Source organism: Motacilla alba, chromosome 8 (assembly GCF_015832195.1).
Source record: "Motacilla alba alba isolate MOTALB_02 chromosome 8, Motacilla_alba_V1.0_pri, whole genome shotgun sequence".
Classification (NCBI taxonomy): domain Eukaryota; kingdom Metazoa; phylum Chordata; class Aves; order Passeriformes; family Motacillidae; genus Motacilla; species Motacilla alba.
The window spans coordinates 19432717-19452092 of NC_052023.1; the positions used below are offsets into that span (position 1 = coordinate 19432717).

Below are 19376 nucleotides of genomic sequence, written 5' to 3' on the forward strand. Positions count from 1 at the left end.
CATCTCCAAATAGATCAGGTTGCTGTAAGCCCTGCCTAGTTCCCTACTAGGAAAATATCACTACTTATGTTCATTATATAAATGCAAATATATAAAAATTAGGCAGTGAATATCACTTTCAGAGTGTTAGAGCCTAGTTGTCTTGCTTGAAGACAGCTGCATTTGGAAACTGTATTGTTATTTTTTCTTTCCTAAATTTTTGAGAAGGCACCCTGGCAGTCCATAGAAGAAAATTGTCTTTATCTAAGTGCTTATGTGGCTACCTTCTTCACAGTTATTTATGTATACAGACTGCAGATACAGGCCAGGAGCCGCTTATGAAAAGCTTTTATACAACCTCCACAACACTTCCTAAGAAAGGAAGGAATTGCTCATTGGGCTAAATAAAAAGCATTTTGGCAGAGATGTGCAAAATGCTAGGCTGGAATGGAAATCTCTTTATCCTAGATAGATAACTTTTCCTCAGGCAAATAATGGAGATTTTGGAATCTGGGAAAGACAATTCCATAGGAAGAAGCTCAGTGAAAAGGATATTTAAGACTGACATTCTCTTCCTCTTCATGATTGTGCCATTTTTGATTCACAAGAACCATATTTCTGGATTGAATTTGTGCATGCACAGGGAATAGAAATACTTTAAAATACTAGCCTTTATTTTATGTTTGGCTTAAGTATATTTGTTCACTTCAGTGATCCTTTCAAAACAATAGAATTTAAACTTTTAAGAATATATGGGCTATGAATAAATGCTTACCCGGTCACCTTTAAGACCCATGTCACCTTTAAATCCTGGAAAACCATCTTCACCCTAAAAAAGGTAGAAATACATGTAAATTTGTCTCCATGCACAGTAATACAAGTAAAAAACCCAAAATAAATCTAACAAGCAAATACAGTTTTTCAATAAAATGTGTTAATGCAAAAAAAAAACCCCAAAAGAGGTGACACTATAATTCATTGAAAAAACATACTAAAAACCAGTCTAAAAGCACTTTTCCCATGCTTTCTATATGATGAAACAAAATTTTATGTGGTCATCTCATATTGCACAAATTTAAATTTAAATTTAAATTTAAAGGTGGCTTTTCTTAATATTTAGAAAGAAAAGAAAAAGGCAGTATGAAGAATACATCAAAAAAGCTTCAGCTGTAAAAGTTGCTCGGTTCTGGCCAGTAATACAGCCAGTAATAATTACATGAGAGCCCTTGGCAAGGACTGACCATGTGCCAGCTACTGAACAAAATGGTGGCCAAATGAGCTGAAACTCTTCTTCAGCTTTCATATTGAGGTTCCTGCTACTGAGATTTACAAGAAGCTGATTTTATTCCTTGTAGGAGGAGAGAGCTGAATAACAAAATTTTTTCTGGTAACAAAAAATAAAATACGTAAAGAGTTCTAGTCACATTTACTGGTCAGTACAGAGACAGGCCTCCTCTGATATCCCTGGACCATTCCAGATCTATGGGGGCTTCCCTGAAAGATAAGGTTATTTATTTTGTTCTCTAGAACTGCTCTCCCCCATGCAATGGCAGCTGAATAATATCAGTAAAAAAAGGCCTGTGAACACACCCCTAAAACACTAAGAGAACAAAGGATGAAATAGCTTTGTGTGACCTTTGGAGATATTCAGTAGAATTCACTTTCTTACTGCAACTGTGAGATCAGTTTTAAGAACATTAGAAGTATTATAGACATTGTGCTAATCAGTATTCATTGACATACACAGATATATATACACACATCTATGAAATTTATATATAAATAAGTCCTGTATTTTGTCCAAGCAGGATATTAATCTTCCAATAAAGCACAAGAAAAATCTGAGGTTTTGAACTGTCCAGTCTCCATGGATGTTAAACACACTCTATTTCAGCTTAGATTTTAATGAGCAACTCTAAAATAAGCATACAGCCTAGACAAACTGTGGTTTAGGAAGGCTTGAAAATGTACAGCAGCTCTTGGCATCTGAGCTAAGTTCTGAATCCAGGCTTTTTGGCAAGACAGAATCTTCTGGTTTAGAAATATCTGTAAATATCTGTAGACCATGTATCTATCTATATATAGATATATAGATATATATTAGCCAGCAGAGCCACAAGAGTGGATTTGCCTGTGTGTTCAGGAGGAGGTATGACTGATCAAGTCTGTTGTGTGTCTCTTTGAGTGCTGAAGGAAGTGTGACTTTAAACCAACACTGGCTGCAGTTTCAGCCACCACAGACCATCAGGAGTCAGCCCAGACCGCAGTGGTTGGTGTTTGCTCTAGGAAGAGCTTACACACGGAATTGATGGTATCAGGGGAAATAAGAGCTTTCTTCACATTCATATGCATAGATCTGACTGGGGCTGTCCATCACTTTGGCAAAACCAAAGATCTGGTACAAAATACCTTGAGTCTAGAAAGCCATTGCCCAATGTACATAAAAAATACAGATCTATTTTATGGCTCTATCAAAACAAATAAAAACAGTATTGTCACCACAAATCTCTTTGATGCACAAGCCTCTCAATATCCACTACAGTATCTACTAATAAGGGAGGGGATGTCTAATTCTCCACTCAAGGCCACTTTAGAGAGAAGTTACCTAAACTGGTGCAAAGAGGATTGAAAACCAGTCTAATAACTGAAGGTTTTATATTCACTTTGTACCAGTGTAAATAACCATGAAGGTCACTGATTTAGGCACTGGGCTCAGTATGCCTTTAGGGAAAGGCAAAAATAAACTCACTGCTGTGAGATAAAGCACACTGCAGTGAAGGAGACAGAAGAGGCTGCAGTGTAAAAAGGGAAAAGAATTAACTGCAGTCAGATTTACCTTTTCACCTTTGGATCCCTTGAGTCCACGTACACCATCAGCACCCTAAAGGAAGAATATAAAGAATTACCCACATGCATATATTCAAAAGGTGTGAGAGGAGGAATCCAATAATTATATCTTACCTTTACACCACGAGGACCTGGATATCCAATAGGACCCTGAGGACCTGGAGGCCCCTAAAATACATTGAAGCAAAGAACATTTGTTTGTACAGTTTTTGGTTAGCAAGCAGTTCTCTTCAGGATCTATTCCTTATTCTTTCAGTATAATGTATGAGACAGCAAAATAACACTGGGCTGCCTGCCACTAAGAAAAGTTAAGGCATTAAAAAGCACCATTCAATGTCACTATAAACTATTATTAGAATTGTGAACTAATTTTGAACTTGGATTTAACTTGTATATTTAGGAAGCACCGACCCATAATATAAATTATCTGAAACAATGGTAATTGTAAAAAGGAACAATCAGAAAAAAATTCTGCCATTTAGAAACCAGCGGTGTTTTATTGGAGAAAATTTGTAGTCTAATTATGATGATGACACAAGTCAAAAATAGAGACCAAATTAATGAGAATAACAAAAAATCATGGTCTTAAAAAAAAAGAACAACAATGACATTCCAAGCCTGGAAGCTAAAAGGCTCATGGTGCTACCAGTACTGGCTGGTGCCTGGATACTTTTAGTCACTGAATATTAGTCACTGAATATTTTAATATTGTTCAACTTGGATCTATGCAATCTGATGGCAGGGCCTAGAGAAACTGAGTTCTGTGAAGGGTGGAAGCCAGGAAGCCTGGAAACATGATACCTCTGAGCTGCTCTGCTGATTCTCCCATGTCCCAGATGGACAGACAACAAAATCTTTTACTAATGGGGACATTGATAGGGTCTTTTTCCTCTCTCCAGTGTGTCTTTTCACAAAACTTTTAGACTGTTAACATCTCTGAGAAACTGGAATTTCTATCAAATTTGGCTGAAATGGATCAGTAAATTCAAAAGACATAAGAACTGGCAGATGGCAACATGCCTGGACTTGCAAAACATAAATGCTGTAAGCTTTATCTTCTTAAGATATCAGGATAAAATTTACATGTCTTTTACAATAACAACACTTCTGACATAAATAATATGTTGATGTCAATGGGGCTGTACTTTCTGAAATGTCCTTTTAATTCACTCATCCTATCATCCACGATAAAACCTTTTAGTATTGTCCCTGAAAACTGAAACTGAATTCAGGTGCTATAAAGGGCACTATTCTGGATAAATAAGGGACAATACGGAGTAAGCAGAACACTTTTTGAAGCTCCAAGACCCTTTCAGGGCTTCTTAAGATTGAAAAAAATACTTTACACTGACACTGAGTTGAAGATGGCCTAAAAAATGCATGGTCTCTGCCTGTAGTTTTTATACCTTCAAAAAAAGCAAGTTCTGAAGAATGTTTGTGAGTACTCCATACAACAGAATTGAAAACTCAAAATATCTGCAAGTTGTTTGTATGAAATATATGCAACTTTTCATTGCCACTCTGCAAACTCCAAGATGAGATTTACTTTAAAAGAATAATCTTTATAATATTTACAATCTCAAATATTTTAAATATATTTTTATTGTTTATCAGTTAAAATATGTTTTGAATGTGTCATGGGTTGCCTGTTGTCCTCTTAAATAGTTCTTGTAAGCAACAAATGTGACAAATGTGTCATAAAGATGAAAAACCATAAAAGGTTTTCTTGAAATCTATGTAAATAAATGGAAAAGTTTTAAAACTCACCAATGCGCCTTTATCTCCAGACTGACCCTCTTTGCCAGGGTGACCCTGTTTTAAGAGAAATGTATCTGATTTGAAAAACAATAATTTTTAAGGAGTGACATTTTATTATATAAACACAGGTATTTAAACATTTGAATTTCAGGTCATTAATCACATTTCTTTTGTATTAGAACAGACAAAAATTTTGAGAAAAAGTTTTGGTTTTAATACCAATATAATTTACATAAAAAAGGAAAAACTGGACAATAGTTACATTCATGTGAATATTTGCAGGAATATGCTGACCAGTCCTTCTGTTTAATTAATATTTCAGCAGTAAGAGGCTTTTAATGTAAGAGACTCTCTCCTTTGATTTTGAAAAATGGATGATGTATTTTGTAGCGAGAAGGCATTCCTAAAAGTATTTTTTGAACTGTAGAGTTTATCAAAAGATTCAATAGAAGGCTGATTTAATTTCAACATTGTATGTCATTGTTCTAAACTGTGACTTGCTTTTTAAACAAAATAAATTTACATTTTAGACTTTGCTTTATATCACTGATGTTAATACAGCACTCAAAACATTAGCCAATCCACTGTTTTCCTTTCTTACAAAATTTGCACTTAAATTGTAAAATTTAAAGGCAATTTAATGAAACTGAAGATTAACAGATAATTGCGACTCGGCTGCAGGAGGGCACAGAGGTGTGAGGGGACACAGCTGGGACACTGTTCCAAATTGACCAGGGAAACATTCCATAGCAGATGATGTCATACGCAGTAATAAAAGTTCAGGGAAAGGAGCAGGAAGGAGGACATTCATAACCAACTTCCCAGCAAGTGGCTGGCTATCTGCCTGCAGATTGGCAGTAGTGAATCAATCCCTTATTTTACTTTCCTCGTGTGCATAGCTTTGTTCCACCTATTAAGCTGTTGTTACCTCAGCCCGGGAGCTTTCTTGCTTTTGCTCATTCGAATCTATCCCCTCCCCTGCTGTGGGAGGAGTGGGTAAGTGAGTAGGTGGGTATTTGGCTGCTGACTGGGATCAACCCACCACAGCAGAGGTCTGTGTCAAGCATGGACCTGTGCTGACGCCTGATTATCTCTTACAACATTTTCCCCCTGCTTTGAAGGTTTAACAAGATGCAGATGACAAATCATGCTTGTGTTTGGAAATTAACATTGGTTCCAGAGTACAGGAAAGGATAAGGGGAAACATTCAAATTTTAGACAATGATTCAGACATTCAGCTAGACAATCATTGCACACTTAACATTCTCTACTAAATTGGTATTTTGGCAGGTAAAAGGCTAGACTGTGAGAGTCCTGGGAACAGTTCTGTATTTGCAATATATTTGCAGTGACCTTGTTAAACCTTGCAAAAAGTCAGGTTTAAGAAATGCAGCTTTCACCTAAAAGAAAAATTGTAAGGGACAATTGCATGGGGGAGGATAGTCAAGAAAGAGCATTGTCTAAAGACTCTTCATAGTATAAAAAAAGTATGTTTTTGCTGCAAGAACACAAGTGTATGAGCATGTCTTTATGGCAAATGATTCCATTTAAGCTGAATGCCTAAGCTATGCTGCTCAAGTGGCTACACTCAGTTCACGTGAGTGACTGCAGCCTCACAGTGAAGCTGAATTTCTTGGCAATCACAAAGTTTGGCTTAGGTATGTCCCAGTCCAGACAATGCAAGAAGCACCTTAAACACATAATATGCACCTTAAGCCAGGAAGCTGAGAAAGATGTAGTCTGTTCCATGTTTCCTCAGAGAACAAGTGGTGAACATTTTCACAGGGTGATTTGCGCTGCTGGACTGGCATGGTAGAGTACAGTGGAACAGTATTTGGCCCTTTGTGTGTCAGTAGGTTATTTACGCATCCCTGAAGATGTTGCAGAGGCATTTCAACATCTGGGACCACATTTTAAAAGCCCACAGATGTTTTTAGCAGCTGCTTCAAAAATGCAATTATCTTAGTTTTAACCGCTCAAATGATATAGGGATTTTAGATGGATTTTAATGGACTACCCTTGCTTTTCCCCTCCACTTTGTTTCTGTAACACAGGTATCCAGAAGTATTTGTCACTTAGTGAAAGTAGTTAAACATTCAAAGGATTAAATATTTCTTTACTTACAGGAGGCCCATCAGAACCAGGAAGGCCAGGAAGGCCAGGCTTGCCTTGCGGTCCCTAAATGCGGTAACAGACACACATCTTAAAAACAATAGCAAACACGTGACCCTAAGAGCTAAGGTCATGAAATGCAGTCATACCTAAGTCCCTTGATATGGATATCAGCGATATGACAAAACCAAAACTAAAGCCAGAATGACACTTTATTACCATATGTAAGTAAGGCCAGTTCTTACAATCTTTAGCCTCAAAAATGATCTATGATTTTCATTGAGATGTTTGCCTGAGAACAGGCTTCAGGAATTACCCTATGAACATGCACACATGTAACACAAGGTAGGGAAGCGTCCTTCAGTGTACAAAATTAAGTACTATTTAGAATTTTAGGAATAAAAGGATTCACCAATGAAAGTTATCAACAAGTTCAAGAGGCAAAGAGTGCAGGGTACAGAACTCCAGTGCTCATAGCTGAAAAGCCTGGTATGCCTTTGTGAAAGCCTAGGAAATGCAGATATCATGGGATTGTCCATTTTGCTGGAATAATACTTAAGTACACTGACAGGTAAAAAGTTTTAATTTCTCCAAAAGAATAGAGTAAAGAGTGAAGAAGAGAAAAATCAAAGAATGAATTGAGAAGGAATTCAGCAAAAAGGGGAGAATAACAAAATTAGCATAAAATTCAGTAGTGACATGTTTTAAATGAATAGAAGACAGGTTTCAAGCCACAAGAACATGTGCAAACAGATGATGAAAAAGCCACCTAGGGACACTACAGTATTCCAATTACACTGCAGACTTATGTCATAATAAAATCCTTGAAAAAAAAAACCAGAATAGGTAAAACTTTGTCATAAAAAAGAGATTAAGAAAAATAATTTTTGCAGGTTGCTGTGAAATTAAGTAACATACAAGTACAAATTGTTTAATATTGTACATGGGATTCAGAAGGTAATAACACAAAATTAGTCCAAAATAAAGGGAGAAAGTTAGACTTGTGAAAAAGGGTATAAATTGGGTATTCATTGGTTATTCATTTATTGATGATTTCAGGAAGATCTAATATTTCAATTTAGCTTACAATTCCATAAAAGATAGCAAAGCTGATAAACAAGGTTGTGGCACAGAACTGACTGTGAAGTAACAAAATAATGCTGTAACTTACTTTTTCACCAGGAGGCCCAATAGGACCTTGAGGACCAGGAAGCCCCTGTTAGAAAGAAACCAGTGTGAGAAACCAGGGAGAACAATGTACATACATTCACCCTACTAAAGGTCCCTCATTAATCTGTTTCAACACACGGGCAAATATAAGTGGCTTTTTTTCCCCCCTTACAAGTTAGGTCAGGAGTTTTGTGCGAGTCTTTTGCACAAGCCACTATTCTGGCAGTAGGTCTGTAACAAGATCCTATTCAGAACCCTCCTCCAGGTGTGGCCATTCCTGCTGCATTCCAGGAGCACTGAATGAGTCATTTTTCTCCTGAATGAAAAATCCCTCTGAAAACTTACTTGAAAACTCTGCTTCCACTGCCCTCGGCACATTTGCAGCATTATTTATAAAATCCTTGAAGCTTTATCGGTTTTGCACATGAAAAGCTAACCTTTTAGTAATTTCCATTTAGTAAACATTTGCTGCACATTACATCGTATTTCTTGAGAGTTCTTTTACACTTACTTGAGGGCCTGGAATTCCTTGCTGACCAGGAGGTCCTGGTTCCCCTTGAGGACCCTACCATGTAAAAAAATAGTAGGTCATTAGGTTTGCATTTCTGCACTACAGATCTTCATTGTCAGGACTAAAGGGAGTACAAACTCATCTTTGTTCCTCCCTCTTTAAAGTCTACTAGCAACTTTCTCTCCAGTATGAAATTTTTTCATGCTAATGAATATCATGACCTTTTCTTTAACAGAGAATAACAGCCCACACATAGGACCTGAGCCTGAGCACTGGAGTCCGTGGTGCTAAAGGAGTCTGAGAGAAAGCATGGTCAGGGCTTTTGGCTGAAAACTAAGTAACAGCAGCCTTGCATTTTCCATATAAAATCATAATGAATCCAAATAGTTGACATAAAAGTTTAATTAAATGGAAGGGCATAGTTGTAGGGATGAGAGAATGTGGAAAGCATTCTTAGAATCTTTCTAATTCCCAGTTTTGACTTACTCACCATGTTTCCCTTTGGGCCTGAAGGTCCATCAATACCTGCAATGCCCTACAACAAACAATATAACAAGAGCAATTTTCAATGGACTTCCTTTTCTCCTTCTGGAAACTGGAAATACTTGACAGCTCATACGTACAGGTTGTCCAGGGGGCCCAGGTGTTCCTCTTGGGCCCAGTAATCCCCGTGGACCCTGAAAGACAAGAAACTCTTATTGACACCTGCATGATTTTTTCTGAACAGAAATACCTGTGAGCAGGACTGGCTGAGGAATGGAGTAAGGAATAGGAAGGATGAAGGGAAGGCAGCATGGGTGTTCAGATAGAAAGAAAAGAAGAATAGGAAAAATTCACTAATAACAGATTTTCCTCAAGGGTACTGTATTTCTGAACAGTATGTCAGTGGAAGGACAATCTTTGATTTAACCTCTGTATGGTCAATTCAGAGAAAGGTGGGAGATTGATATTTATATTTCCTGGTGCAGAACATTGGTACAGCATCTTCCACTAAAATTTTAGCTGTGTCTTGGCCTGAAGGTCTGACCTGAACAGTAACATACATATTTCTATTCCTTTATTTTGAAAACATGGTGGTGAGTCATACTCTATACTACTATTCTAAGTACAAAATGATGTTTTTAGCTAAGGATCCAATAAGTAATTAAAATTGCTAGTAATTTTATTACAATAAATACATGGTATTCTGGAAACAAAAAATAGATTTTTTGCTCTTATCCCTAAAAACTTTCACAAAAGACCAATGGCTATTCTCACCAAAAGGGTGAACAAGATTTTGGTCTATAACATAATCTTTTCATTCTATACAAAGTCAATGTGTACTAATTTTGATTATTGTGCCATCATTCATGTTCTGCTGCTAAAGTAGGCAGAACTGAGTCTCCAGTCTGCTTGTGTATGACATAGACACAAATCATTGCCACTGACTGTAGCAAGGTGCTTGTACTTTGTGAGTAGGCAGCTGTAGATCAGACATTTAGGGCAAAATTTCCCTTTTGAGGCTTGATTTCTTCCCTGCAATGCAGAACTCTCTTCTGCAGTGACAGCACCTGCAGAATTCCAACTGACAGGAGTGGAAATTCTGTATGTGAAACAAGTGTAAAATACACAATGAAGCACAGCAGTGTGAAATAAGAGGAGAACCCAGGCCTTCCTTTCTAATAAGTAGAAATTTAGGTAATACTTTAGAAGCAATAGGGGCTTGGCTGTATTCTGATGTATCAAGGACGGCAGTTACTGATTTTACACGATTGGATAATAATTAGCATTTGTGATTCTGGAAGTTGAATATACTTAGCTGGATACATCCTTGACTTAATTCTAATCATGTAAGTGGCGTTTCAACCCTAAACAAAACATTCCATTTGTTTGCTTTTCAGCCAGAAACACTATTCTCTATATGCAAACACATGAAATAATTTTTATACCTGCAATTCAGAATAGTTCAATAGATTGGAAAAATATCTGAATGTGACTTTTGTTTGTAACAGAAGCAGAAGAATAAGAAAGAATTGCTTACAGCTTCACCTGGGAGACCTCTTGGTCCAACTTCCCCATCTTCTCCCTGTTATTGTGCAAAAGGAAACAAGTTAAAAAAAGTTTTAGGAAAAAACTCCAACATTTATCATGACTTTATTTCCATTATATGAGGATTCACTCTAGATTTTCCTGTGTGAACAGCAACTTACTCTTGATCCATCTTCACCGGGTAAGCCAGGAGGTCCCTGTGGGCCACGGTCTCCCTGTAGGATAAGGAAAGTCATTAAAATAACTGCTGGAAACTTTCTGCTGCTGCAAACAATAATGGATGGGAAGGGAAATGAAAACAAATATGTTCGTTGAATTTTGATGTGTTAAAACATGTCTTGACATGGTGATACAAATCTGTAAGTTACAGTACTCAGTAAAATCTTTTAATACCTTAGTATAAGAACAGATGAGCATTTTTGAGGCAATGAATAACTTGCACTTGTACAATTTCACTCTGTAACAAGAGTTGGACTTGGTGATGCTTGTGGGCCCCTTCCAATTCAGAATATTCTGTGATTCTCTGGTTCTGTGATTTTTGGCCCCAGAACATACACAAGCTACTTCTACAAAAGGTAGTGTTATCCACATTTTCCTTTGTCTCATCACCACCTTCCCTCTCCCCTACACAATGTATTAGAGCAGTAAAATAAGATGTATACGTGGGGCAGAAGTTAAGAAACCAGCTGCAGGGCCCAGGAATATACAGAGATTTACTAACCACCTTTCAGAACCACACGCCCTGGCACCAGCTACTGAGAGCCTTGGGACTGGTTTGTCTGAGGCTTTGGAAGGCAGCCAGACTTCCACACTTCCCCTCAGAGGCTGGGGCTTTTTAAGTCTATATATGCAGAACCTCAGTAGATTCTGGACCATACTTTTAGGATTTATTTTTCTTTCCCAGTTCCTAAAGAGAACTAGTGTGCTACAGAGCTCAACACCACTGACTGACCTCCTTCTGGGCAGCAGGCTTTGAGACTGTGACTTCCTTCTGGCATTGGACAACACCCAAGTATTCATGCTGTTTGCCTTAATTTTATCAGTGTCTCCAAGGAGCCTGACCACTGCTGGGGATTCTGGTAGGGATATATGGAATCACTGTTCAGTGGCTCTGTTCTTTACACTTCCAAACTCTCCTAGGGAATTTTAGGTAACCCTCATATACCCAGAGCACATCCCCCAATACTAGGGATATTAGGACTTTATTCTACTGCCTTTCTGTCCTCCCCCAGCATGGAAGAGAAAGTGAAATTTGATGAACAGCTCTCTAACACCTTCAAGATGAATTCATACACCAACTCATGTATTTTGCTAGGTTCTGCAACTACTCTGTGCTATCTGCAGGTAGAGAATGTGTTTTTCTACATGTTAGATGACACTTCTGTAAGATGACATATGACAGGCGTCATCTTTCCTCTGGCTTCCAATTAATATCCAGGTGAAGACTGACTTAGGCTTTCAAATACTGAAATAGTTCATCCCCTTAAGGGCTACCTTTCTCTTCTCGCAGTCATGTGGTACTTAGATATAGATTAGGAGTGTGCATTCAGTGTCCTGGTATTGTCATTCAGTAAAACCAAAACTTCCTATCATTATCAGCATTCAGTTTTTCAGCTCTTTTTCTTTCCTTCAAGCGTTCTCTTAAAGCCTAAATTTCTTTTTCCTTGGGCCTATTTTAAAATTACAAAGTGTCTTGCTTTTATACTGAAGAAGAGCTGTGTATCTAGTAAATCTAAATAAGAAAAGTTCAAAGTCACAGATAATGAGGTTAAAAGAAATATGACTTCATGTGATGTAATGTGCTCTACACTGGAAATCCAAGAATCTCATTCAGTAACTGCTGTCTGAAAACTTGTGCTTGACAGAGACATAACCTAAGTGAGACATTCAGGTTGCAACTCATATGTCCAAAATAACTAATTCTAAAATCAGTCCTGAAACTTCACTCTAAAGTTAAGTTTTTGAATGTTGATTCTCTTACAGCTGAAATATAACTTCAACAGAAGTATTTTACTTGTCTTGCTGCGTTTATTATTGCAAGCCAAGGACACACAGTCACAGGTCAAATATCTGTTCAGCCCTCCAAGTGCAAATGGCAAGTGCTTAATGCCGAGCCCCCTCTGCTGTTGGCCTGCTGAGCATGCTGGGCTTCCATTGTGGGACTCTTTACCTAAACAGGGATGATGAAAGAGGAGTAAAATTTCTTCATGACAGCAGATGTTCTTTATCAATTGCAAACAGAACTCAAAAGAGTTAGATGCTATTAAAAAGAACTACATTAGGGTCTGGTAGCCAACACTGCTGAGCTTTTCTAGGAAGTACAACTGTGCTTACCCACTGAAGGGTGAGGGTGAGGTAATAATTCCTTGGTCACTGAGCTTTAGCACATTTGGAAACACTTTGCTGACATTCCCATTCACTCTCTCTTTCATGGTGCATTGAGCTTACCAGGACAACAGTAAAGGAGGGACACTCAGCAGAGTGCTAGCACCTACATTAGGAGTATAATCTGAAGCAGAAATCCCTGGCTGTGATTATATCTCCCCTTTGTAGGTAAAGATGAAGTCTCATTCCATAGATTTGTTTCATAGACTTGTTCCAAAAGCAGCAAGTACTTTAGTTGTTTTAAATACTACAAAAAAATCTTCCTAATTTATCTGACTGTGACCATTGCTAAGCTACAATTGTTGGAATAAACCTCACTAAATAATTCAGTTTGCAATTGAAATATTCATATCCATTTTTTTGAGCAAGCTTCTAAGCAACTTAAAATTTGGCATGCTCCTGATACAGAAACTTCATGCTAATTTCCTTTACCTATTACTCTTTACAGCAATGACTTGAAGTCCAACAGGCAAATTCCTGAACTAAGAAAAAAATAGAGCAAAACCTAGCTGAAGATGTGATCTAAATTCTGCAAATATATTTAAACTAGAAATTTATACATTTTTTGTCTATTGATTGATACTACTCAAAAGTTTCATGAGGAATACATTGCCTGATACTACAGCTATTATTTGTAGAGTGAAAAGCTGACATTCTGTTTTAACTTTTCCCTCAGTCCTGTTCTTAATGAATAATGAACTATTTCTGGGATTCTATTAGTTTGGTGTTTTATAAATGTACATATTTTTGTTCTTACCCGGTTACCTTTGTCACCAGGGAGGCCAGGAAGACCATCAAATCCTCTGTCACCCTTGGAAAGAAATCTCAGCTTTAGTAAATGATTGTTAAATTGTCTGAGTAAATAGTGCCTTCCCCCTAAAAGTTAGTTTCTACCCTTGGGTTGTATGTACACTTTTGTTACTGAATTAAACACACGGGGCAGAGTATATAGCTCAAACTCACAAAATTTGCTCCTACAAATTGTAGCAAGAGAAGATGCCACAGCTTTTACACTGTACTGTAGTTATGCTATTTATAAAAAGAATTTTCACATTGAAAGGATACGCTTGATTTTAGCTGCACTTTGCAATTGCAAAACTGACTTTACTATTACTGATACTCTGTAACTAGAAACTAACTCAGAGAGAGAGAAATCATGCCCCAAGAATCAAGTTTCTTCAAAGTCAGACTACTAGGAATTACCATTAATTACCATATTTTAAATGGATGATTCATTTTCAGCTCTTGCATCTGACCCAGCTATCTGAAACCTCAGTATTTTCACTTGAGAGGAGAATTTTGGGTTGGCCTGGATGAAACTGTGGTACCTATATAATTATGTCTAGCCCGTTCCAAGACTGAACTAAAGCCTCAGGTGTCATTATTATTTACCTTTGCACCAGGTTCTCCTGGCATTCCTCTGGCACCATCAGCTCCAGGACGTCCCTGAAAAACCCAAAGGGGCAAACATTTGAAAAGGCAATGGAATAAATTAATATTTAAATACATTTAAACAAAAACTATTTACCCAGAGGAGAGCTGATCTATGCGCTACCTACCCTTTTGCCAGCTTTTCCACTTGGACCAGGGGCACCTTGGACACCACGAGGACCCTGGGTTTAAAGAAGGTAATATTTAGCATTCCATTAATGTCAGCAAAAAGCTAGTAAAAAAACCTCACTTCAAGAACAAGGCAAGATTTTTTCTACACAAAGCTGCATTTTTTCCCCTAGGAGATGGATTCTGGTTCCCAGATTCCCATTAGTTTTAAAAGTATATGGGCATCCAAACTAGTCTTAGCACTATGAATTTTAACACCAATTTTCATGAGATGGCACTACACATGACATAAGTTACCATGTAAGTTTCTTAGTCTTTTCATGGCTTTGAAGATCTCAGTCCTGTAGTTTGAAAAAACCTCATTCCTCTCTTGACAAAATTATTTTATTTTAATTATAATTACATTATAATTATTTAGTGAAAACTAGAGAGTGCTTAATTCAGATATATACACAACCATGAGTTGTGCTAATAAAGAGCTCACATGCTGTCTTAGCTTTACACAACATGGATTTAACTAGAGAGGGGCCAAATTACCTCAGACTGAAAAAGCATTTCACTTTCCAAACACATGTAACTTTCACTGACGACTGTATGGGTGTAACTGTGGAAATTTTCTCACCCCCCATCCAAATGCATTATCAGGTGAAAAAAAGCAATGGTAAGGACAAGCGATCCACAAATATGGTGTAGGAAAACAAAAAAACATTAAAAATATAAGTAAGCAAACTGAAAGGCTGTACAACTGTTCAGAATGCTTTTTTATTTTCTTTTTTTGTTATTTTATGTTTCTTCTCCAAGTTTCCATATGCAGTTTTAAGACAGGCTCTTAGTAATGCATCAAATCCATGATACTACTCGAGATCTGGCAAAATTGTTGTTTGGGATACTTATTTCATTATTTCTTTCACAATCTCCTTATTGATTTTAGGTTTAAACTGAAAGAATTCCATGTACTTCAGTGCTCTTTGACATCACTGTGGAGAAGTTTATATATTAGTAGGCTGAGAAGCAAAACATGCAGTGATTCGTAAAGATTTATTCTTGCTATATCACATCTATAGTGAAAATATCCTGTTTAATTACCAACCAAATTCAACCTCCCTCACCTTATGCGATCTGATAAGTTCAGAGACCAAGGTCATCCAGTTGCAGACTAACATATCATTATTGAACAGAGAAAAGAGCCTGAAGTGACCAAATTAAAACAGATTTCAACTGATGACACTCTACATGTGATAATTGCTCTTTGTTATACAAAGATTGTTACTTTCATATTTCAGAATGAACAATCAAGCTATTGATTTTAACTACAATTTAAATCTTGATCAAGCTATTGAAATTATAAGATAGTACCACAAAGGATACTTTTCTTCAATTGCATGCAGGAAGCATATCATTGATTGATTTCTTCTAATTGATATGAATAATTTTCTTAAAGATAAAACATGCTCAAACATAACAGGGAATATTTTTGTACCTGGGGTCCTGGTTCACCACTTTCACCTTTAGCACCTGCTGCTCCCGGTCCACCCTTGATGAAAAAAAACCAATATATATTGTTTAAGTATACAAAAGCCTCTTTAAATTAATAAGCTACTTTCTATTTCCATACATGAATTACAGGGAGAAATAACAAATAATCCACTATTCATCAGGAGATGTGAATTCACCATTTGTATCTACAGATTTTCTGCCTTGATTTATCATTGTCTAAATACTGGGCAGAAGTATTTCTCTTACCAAAGAAAACTCCCATGGATTTGAATGCAAAATGTAACCCTTTGTTCTATATTAGTATTTGAGAGCTAAGTATGAGCAGAGTAAGAACATAAGTAGTGCAATCAGAAGTGCATCCATTGTAGGGAATAAGACAGAGCTGAAAGCCACCTCTTTTTACCTTTATCTCTGTGTTGTACAGAAAAAAAACAGTCTCAGAATTTGATCCAAAGATCACTGTAGTCAATGAAAAATACCCTGTCTAATCTTGTAATGAACTTCAGTGATGTTTTAATCAAATTCTTTGTGCCCCTAGCCCTGAAGAGCTGGAGAATCTATATAACTACATCTCTTTATTATTATGAAATGAAGATATAGATTTTAAGAGTAAATTTTAATCATAAACAGGCCAAGACCAGATAATCATTCAAACTGTACATGAAATCAGGGGCAGAACTAGTTAAAGTAAGTTAGACGTCTCACAAAAACATACAAAATAAACCCAAAAATCCTGGCATGCACACACAGAATACAGTCTCAAGGAAAGAAGATACAGGAGTTTGTTAGTATGCACAAAAGAATAGTTGCATTTTTGATCATTGAAACAGGTTGTGACCCAAAGTATGCATTTAATATGAAATAAATGTTGCAGACCTTTGAAAACTGGTAATTCTTCCATGTTAACTTTAGAAGAAAGAAGTAATCTAATGGCTTGGCTTAGTGCTGAGTCTCACATCTGAGAGTGGAAAGATCCCCACTGATCTTGCAGGTACTAATTAAAGTCCAAAGCAAACTGGAAATCAGATCCCAAACTGGTATTGGCAGTGAAGAGAAGATTGGTTTTGGTACATGGTGATTCTCTCTTGGGGTTTCTCTGATTTAAGCTCTGCTTTTAATATAATTGATTACATTTACTCTCTGTAGGCAGACATTGACTTTTATGCTATGTTAACTGAGCATGTGAACACCAGACTCAGCTAATGCTAGACTGGAGCCTTGGCATTGCTATGTTTAAGATTTTTAGTAACTAATATGTTACTAATGTATCTTATTGGCTACTGATTAATTAAAAAAAATAAAATGCATATAAAGACTAAGAGCTCCAGCTTTTTCATTCTTAAAAGAAACTGGGTAGAAAACCAATTTACAGACTGAGAAACTTGCTTTGGAAGCCGTAGGAAAAAAATGTTTCTAGATCAAAGAGTTGGATTTCTAGAGCCTCCTGGTGGCTTAGAAGCAAAACAACGATTAATATTATTAATTTGATGAACTTTGTATACAGGAACTCATGAAGGCTTTTAAAACACAAAAGCATGAGTATGAAGGCAGGTTATACCTCTGCTAAAGGTATCCAACCCACTGACAGTATCATACCAGTCTTTGCAAAGTCCTCCTTGCTTACAGCAGTTCCAGAGTTTTGTCTGTACAGACTGAATGTCATCCTGCACGTCTCTTGAACTAAATACATTACTGGAAATAGTGTATGAGCTTTTTATAAAGACCAAATATATTTGACTCTTTTTAAGTATTGCATACCTAATTGTGATGAATCAGGAGTCTGTGAGCCAGATTCTCTGCTTGTTAGCTACTATTTATTTTAGATGAATTACTGTAGAAAAGAATTATCCTTGTACAGATCTGCTTAAAAATACAAGTGTACACACTCCGTACAAATACTAAAATATTTTAAAATCAGGGCCATTTCCAGATCATTTGGTGTTAGCAGTTGAATCAAATTCAGGACTGAAATAAAACAGTGCAATTCTTTTAGAAACCTGTGGCTCTTAATTGTTTATAGGAATGCCTCTTACAAAACTTTTCAGATTTAGATTAAATATTGAGTAAAGGTGATTCTGCAACTCTTGCTTTAGTCTCTCTTTCTGCAGAGTTTCATATTTACTGCAACAAATTGTACTAATAGCATTACAGAGATGATTGAATGTAGAGGGATATTTACGTAAAACTATTCACTAGTTTTGGAAGCCCAGCAGTGTGCTCTGTCTGAACACCACAAAACCTACAATAAAAACTCATTTAGTATTTAGGTTGCATTGCAGACCTTGAATAAGAATACAAACTACAGCTTTAATTATATAATATTAATTTCAAATAAGTACAAAACAAGTACAAATAGAGAGGGGTAGGCAGGGCCAGAATGAGATCCATGGGCTACATCACCATGTTCTTAAACCTATGACCCTGTTTTGTCTACTTACCACAGGACCTGGTCTTCCAGTGAGTCCCATAGGACCAGGTGGACCTCTCATAGCAATCTGAGAAGACAAACAAACAGAACACCAGGTGTCAAGAAAAAGCTGCCAGCCAGCATACATATTCTATACTAACAGAGTTTTAGAATGTTTTAGGAAATACCCCCCATCTTTGACTTCACATCCTGCAGTATATAAAACAAATTAGGTTTTGGCTCCTTGTGCTCACCCTAGCTTGCTGAAGAATAGCTTGTGCTTGAGCTTCCTGAGCTGAGATTGTTGGGCCCTTCTCACCATCTCCACCAAAGCGGAACTGCAAGTACCAAAACAAGAAAAGGATTTAGACTTCATCAAATCTAAATCATACTTGTTACTTGCTGCAACAGCGAAAACTGTTTCAAAGTCACAAGGTCACAGTCTTCAGTTCATTCTACTAATTTCAGAAGATGGCTGCATGGAGGGCACTGCATCCAACATGAGTATGTAGTCATTGGTGATAATAACTGAAGTCTAAATTTAATCCCTTATGAGCATATATTTCCTGATTTAATAGGATTTTGGTTTCCATTTTTTTGTTTTCTTGTTTATTAAAAAAGAGGCCAAAATAGACTTCTACTTGCCTGCAAAATGTCAATTAAAAATATGTACCAAAATTAATTAATTCTCTATACATTAGTAGCTACTCACATTAAAAATGTAATTTAATTTAAGACAGATGCAAATGTGAAAAATGTATGGTATCTAAAACAAAACAGTTTTGTGTAATTTCTGAAAATTTCAAAATAAATTTCAGAATAAAAATTTAAGTGCTCATTCCTTTGCTCCTGCACTGTTATTGCTAATGAAACTGCTGGTGGAATCTTTGCAATGTTGCAGAATTGCTAGGCTGCAGCAAGAAGTTCAGCTTTCCAAAGCTATGGCATACACTGCATATCAGGGCCATGAATCTTGCATTGCCCACAACAGTTTGTCCAGTTTGCCCACACCCAGAGTTGACACAGATCTTTTTCACCCATAGACGCATTTAGGAATAATTAATTCCAAGCCCACAGTGATTTTCGTACCCCAGCGCTGCAAGATACTTTAACAGCTTTGGG

General features: G+C 36.9%; 1 protein-coding gene across 6 annotated transcripts in view; it reads right to left on the bottom strand.

The window, feature by feature from the left end:
• COL11A1 (collagen type XI alpha 1 chain) overlaps nucleotides 1–19376 on the bottom strand; it is a 129273-nt gene that overhangs the window by 57112 nt on the left and 52785 nt on the right. For all 6 annotated transcript variants that reach the window (XM_038144469.1, XM_038144474.1, XM_038144473.1 and 3 more), the window contains 17 exons: nucleotides 18509–18592; nucleotides 18286–18342; nucleotides 15831–15884; nucleotides 14350–14403; nucleotides 14183–14236; nucleotides 13548–13601; nucleotides 10567–10620; nucleotides 10398–10442; nucleotides 9001–9054; nucleotides 8868–8912; nucleotides 8378–8431; nucleotides 7868–7912; nucleotides 6709–6762; nucleotides 4594–4638; nucleotides 2941–2994; nucleotides 2816–2860; nucleotides 755–808 (listed from right to left, as the gene is read on the bottom strand). In XM_038144469.1, the coding sequence (XP_038000397.1) occupies nucleotides 755–808; nucleotides 2816–2860; nucleotides 2941–2994; nucleotides 4594–4638; nucleotides 6709–6762; nucleotides 7868–7912; nucleotides 8378–8431; nucleotides 8868–8912; nucleotides 9001–9054; nucleotides 10398–10442; nucleotides 10567–10620; nucleotides 13548–13601; nucleotides 14183–14236; nucleotides 14350–14403; nucleotides 15831–15884; nucleotides 18286–18342; nucleotides 18509–18592 (906 nt within the window). The remainder of the gene's footprint in view (nucleotides 1–754; nucleotides 809–2815; nucleotides 2861–2940; nucleotides 2995–4593; nucleotides 4639–6708; nucleotides 6763–7867; nucleotides 7913–8377; nucleotides 8432–8867; nucleotides 8913–9000; nucleotides 9055–10397; nucleotides 10443–10566; nucleotides 10621–13547; nucleotides 13602–14182; nucleotides 14237–14349; nucleotides 14404–15830; nucleotides 15885–18285; nucleotides 18343–18508; nucleotides 18593–19376) is intronic.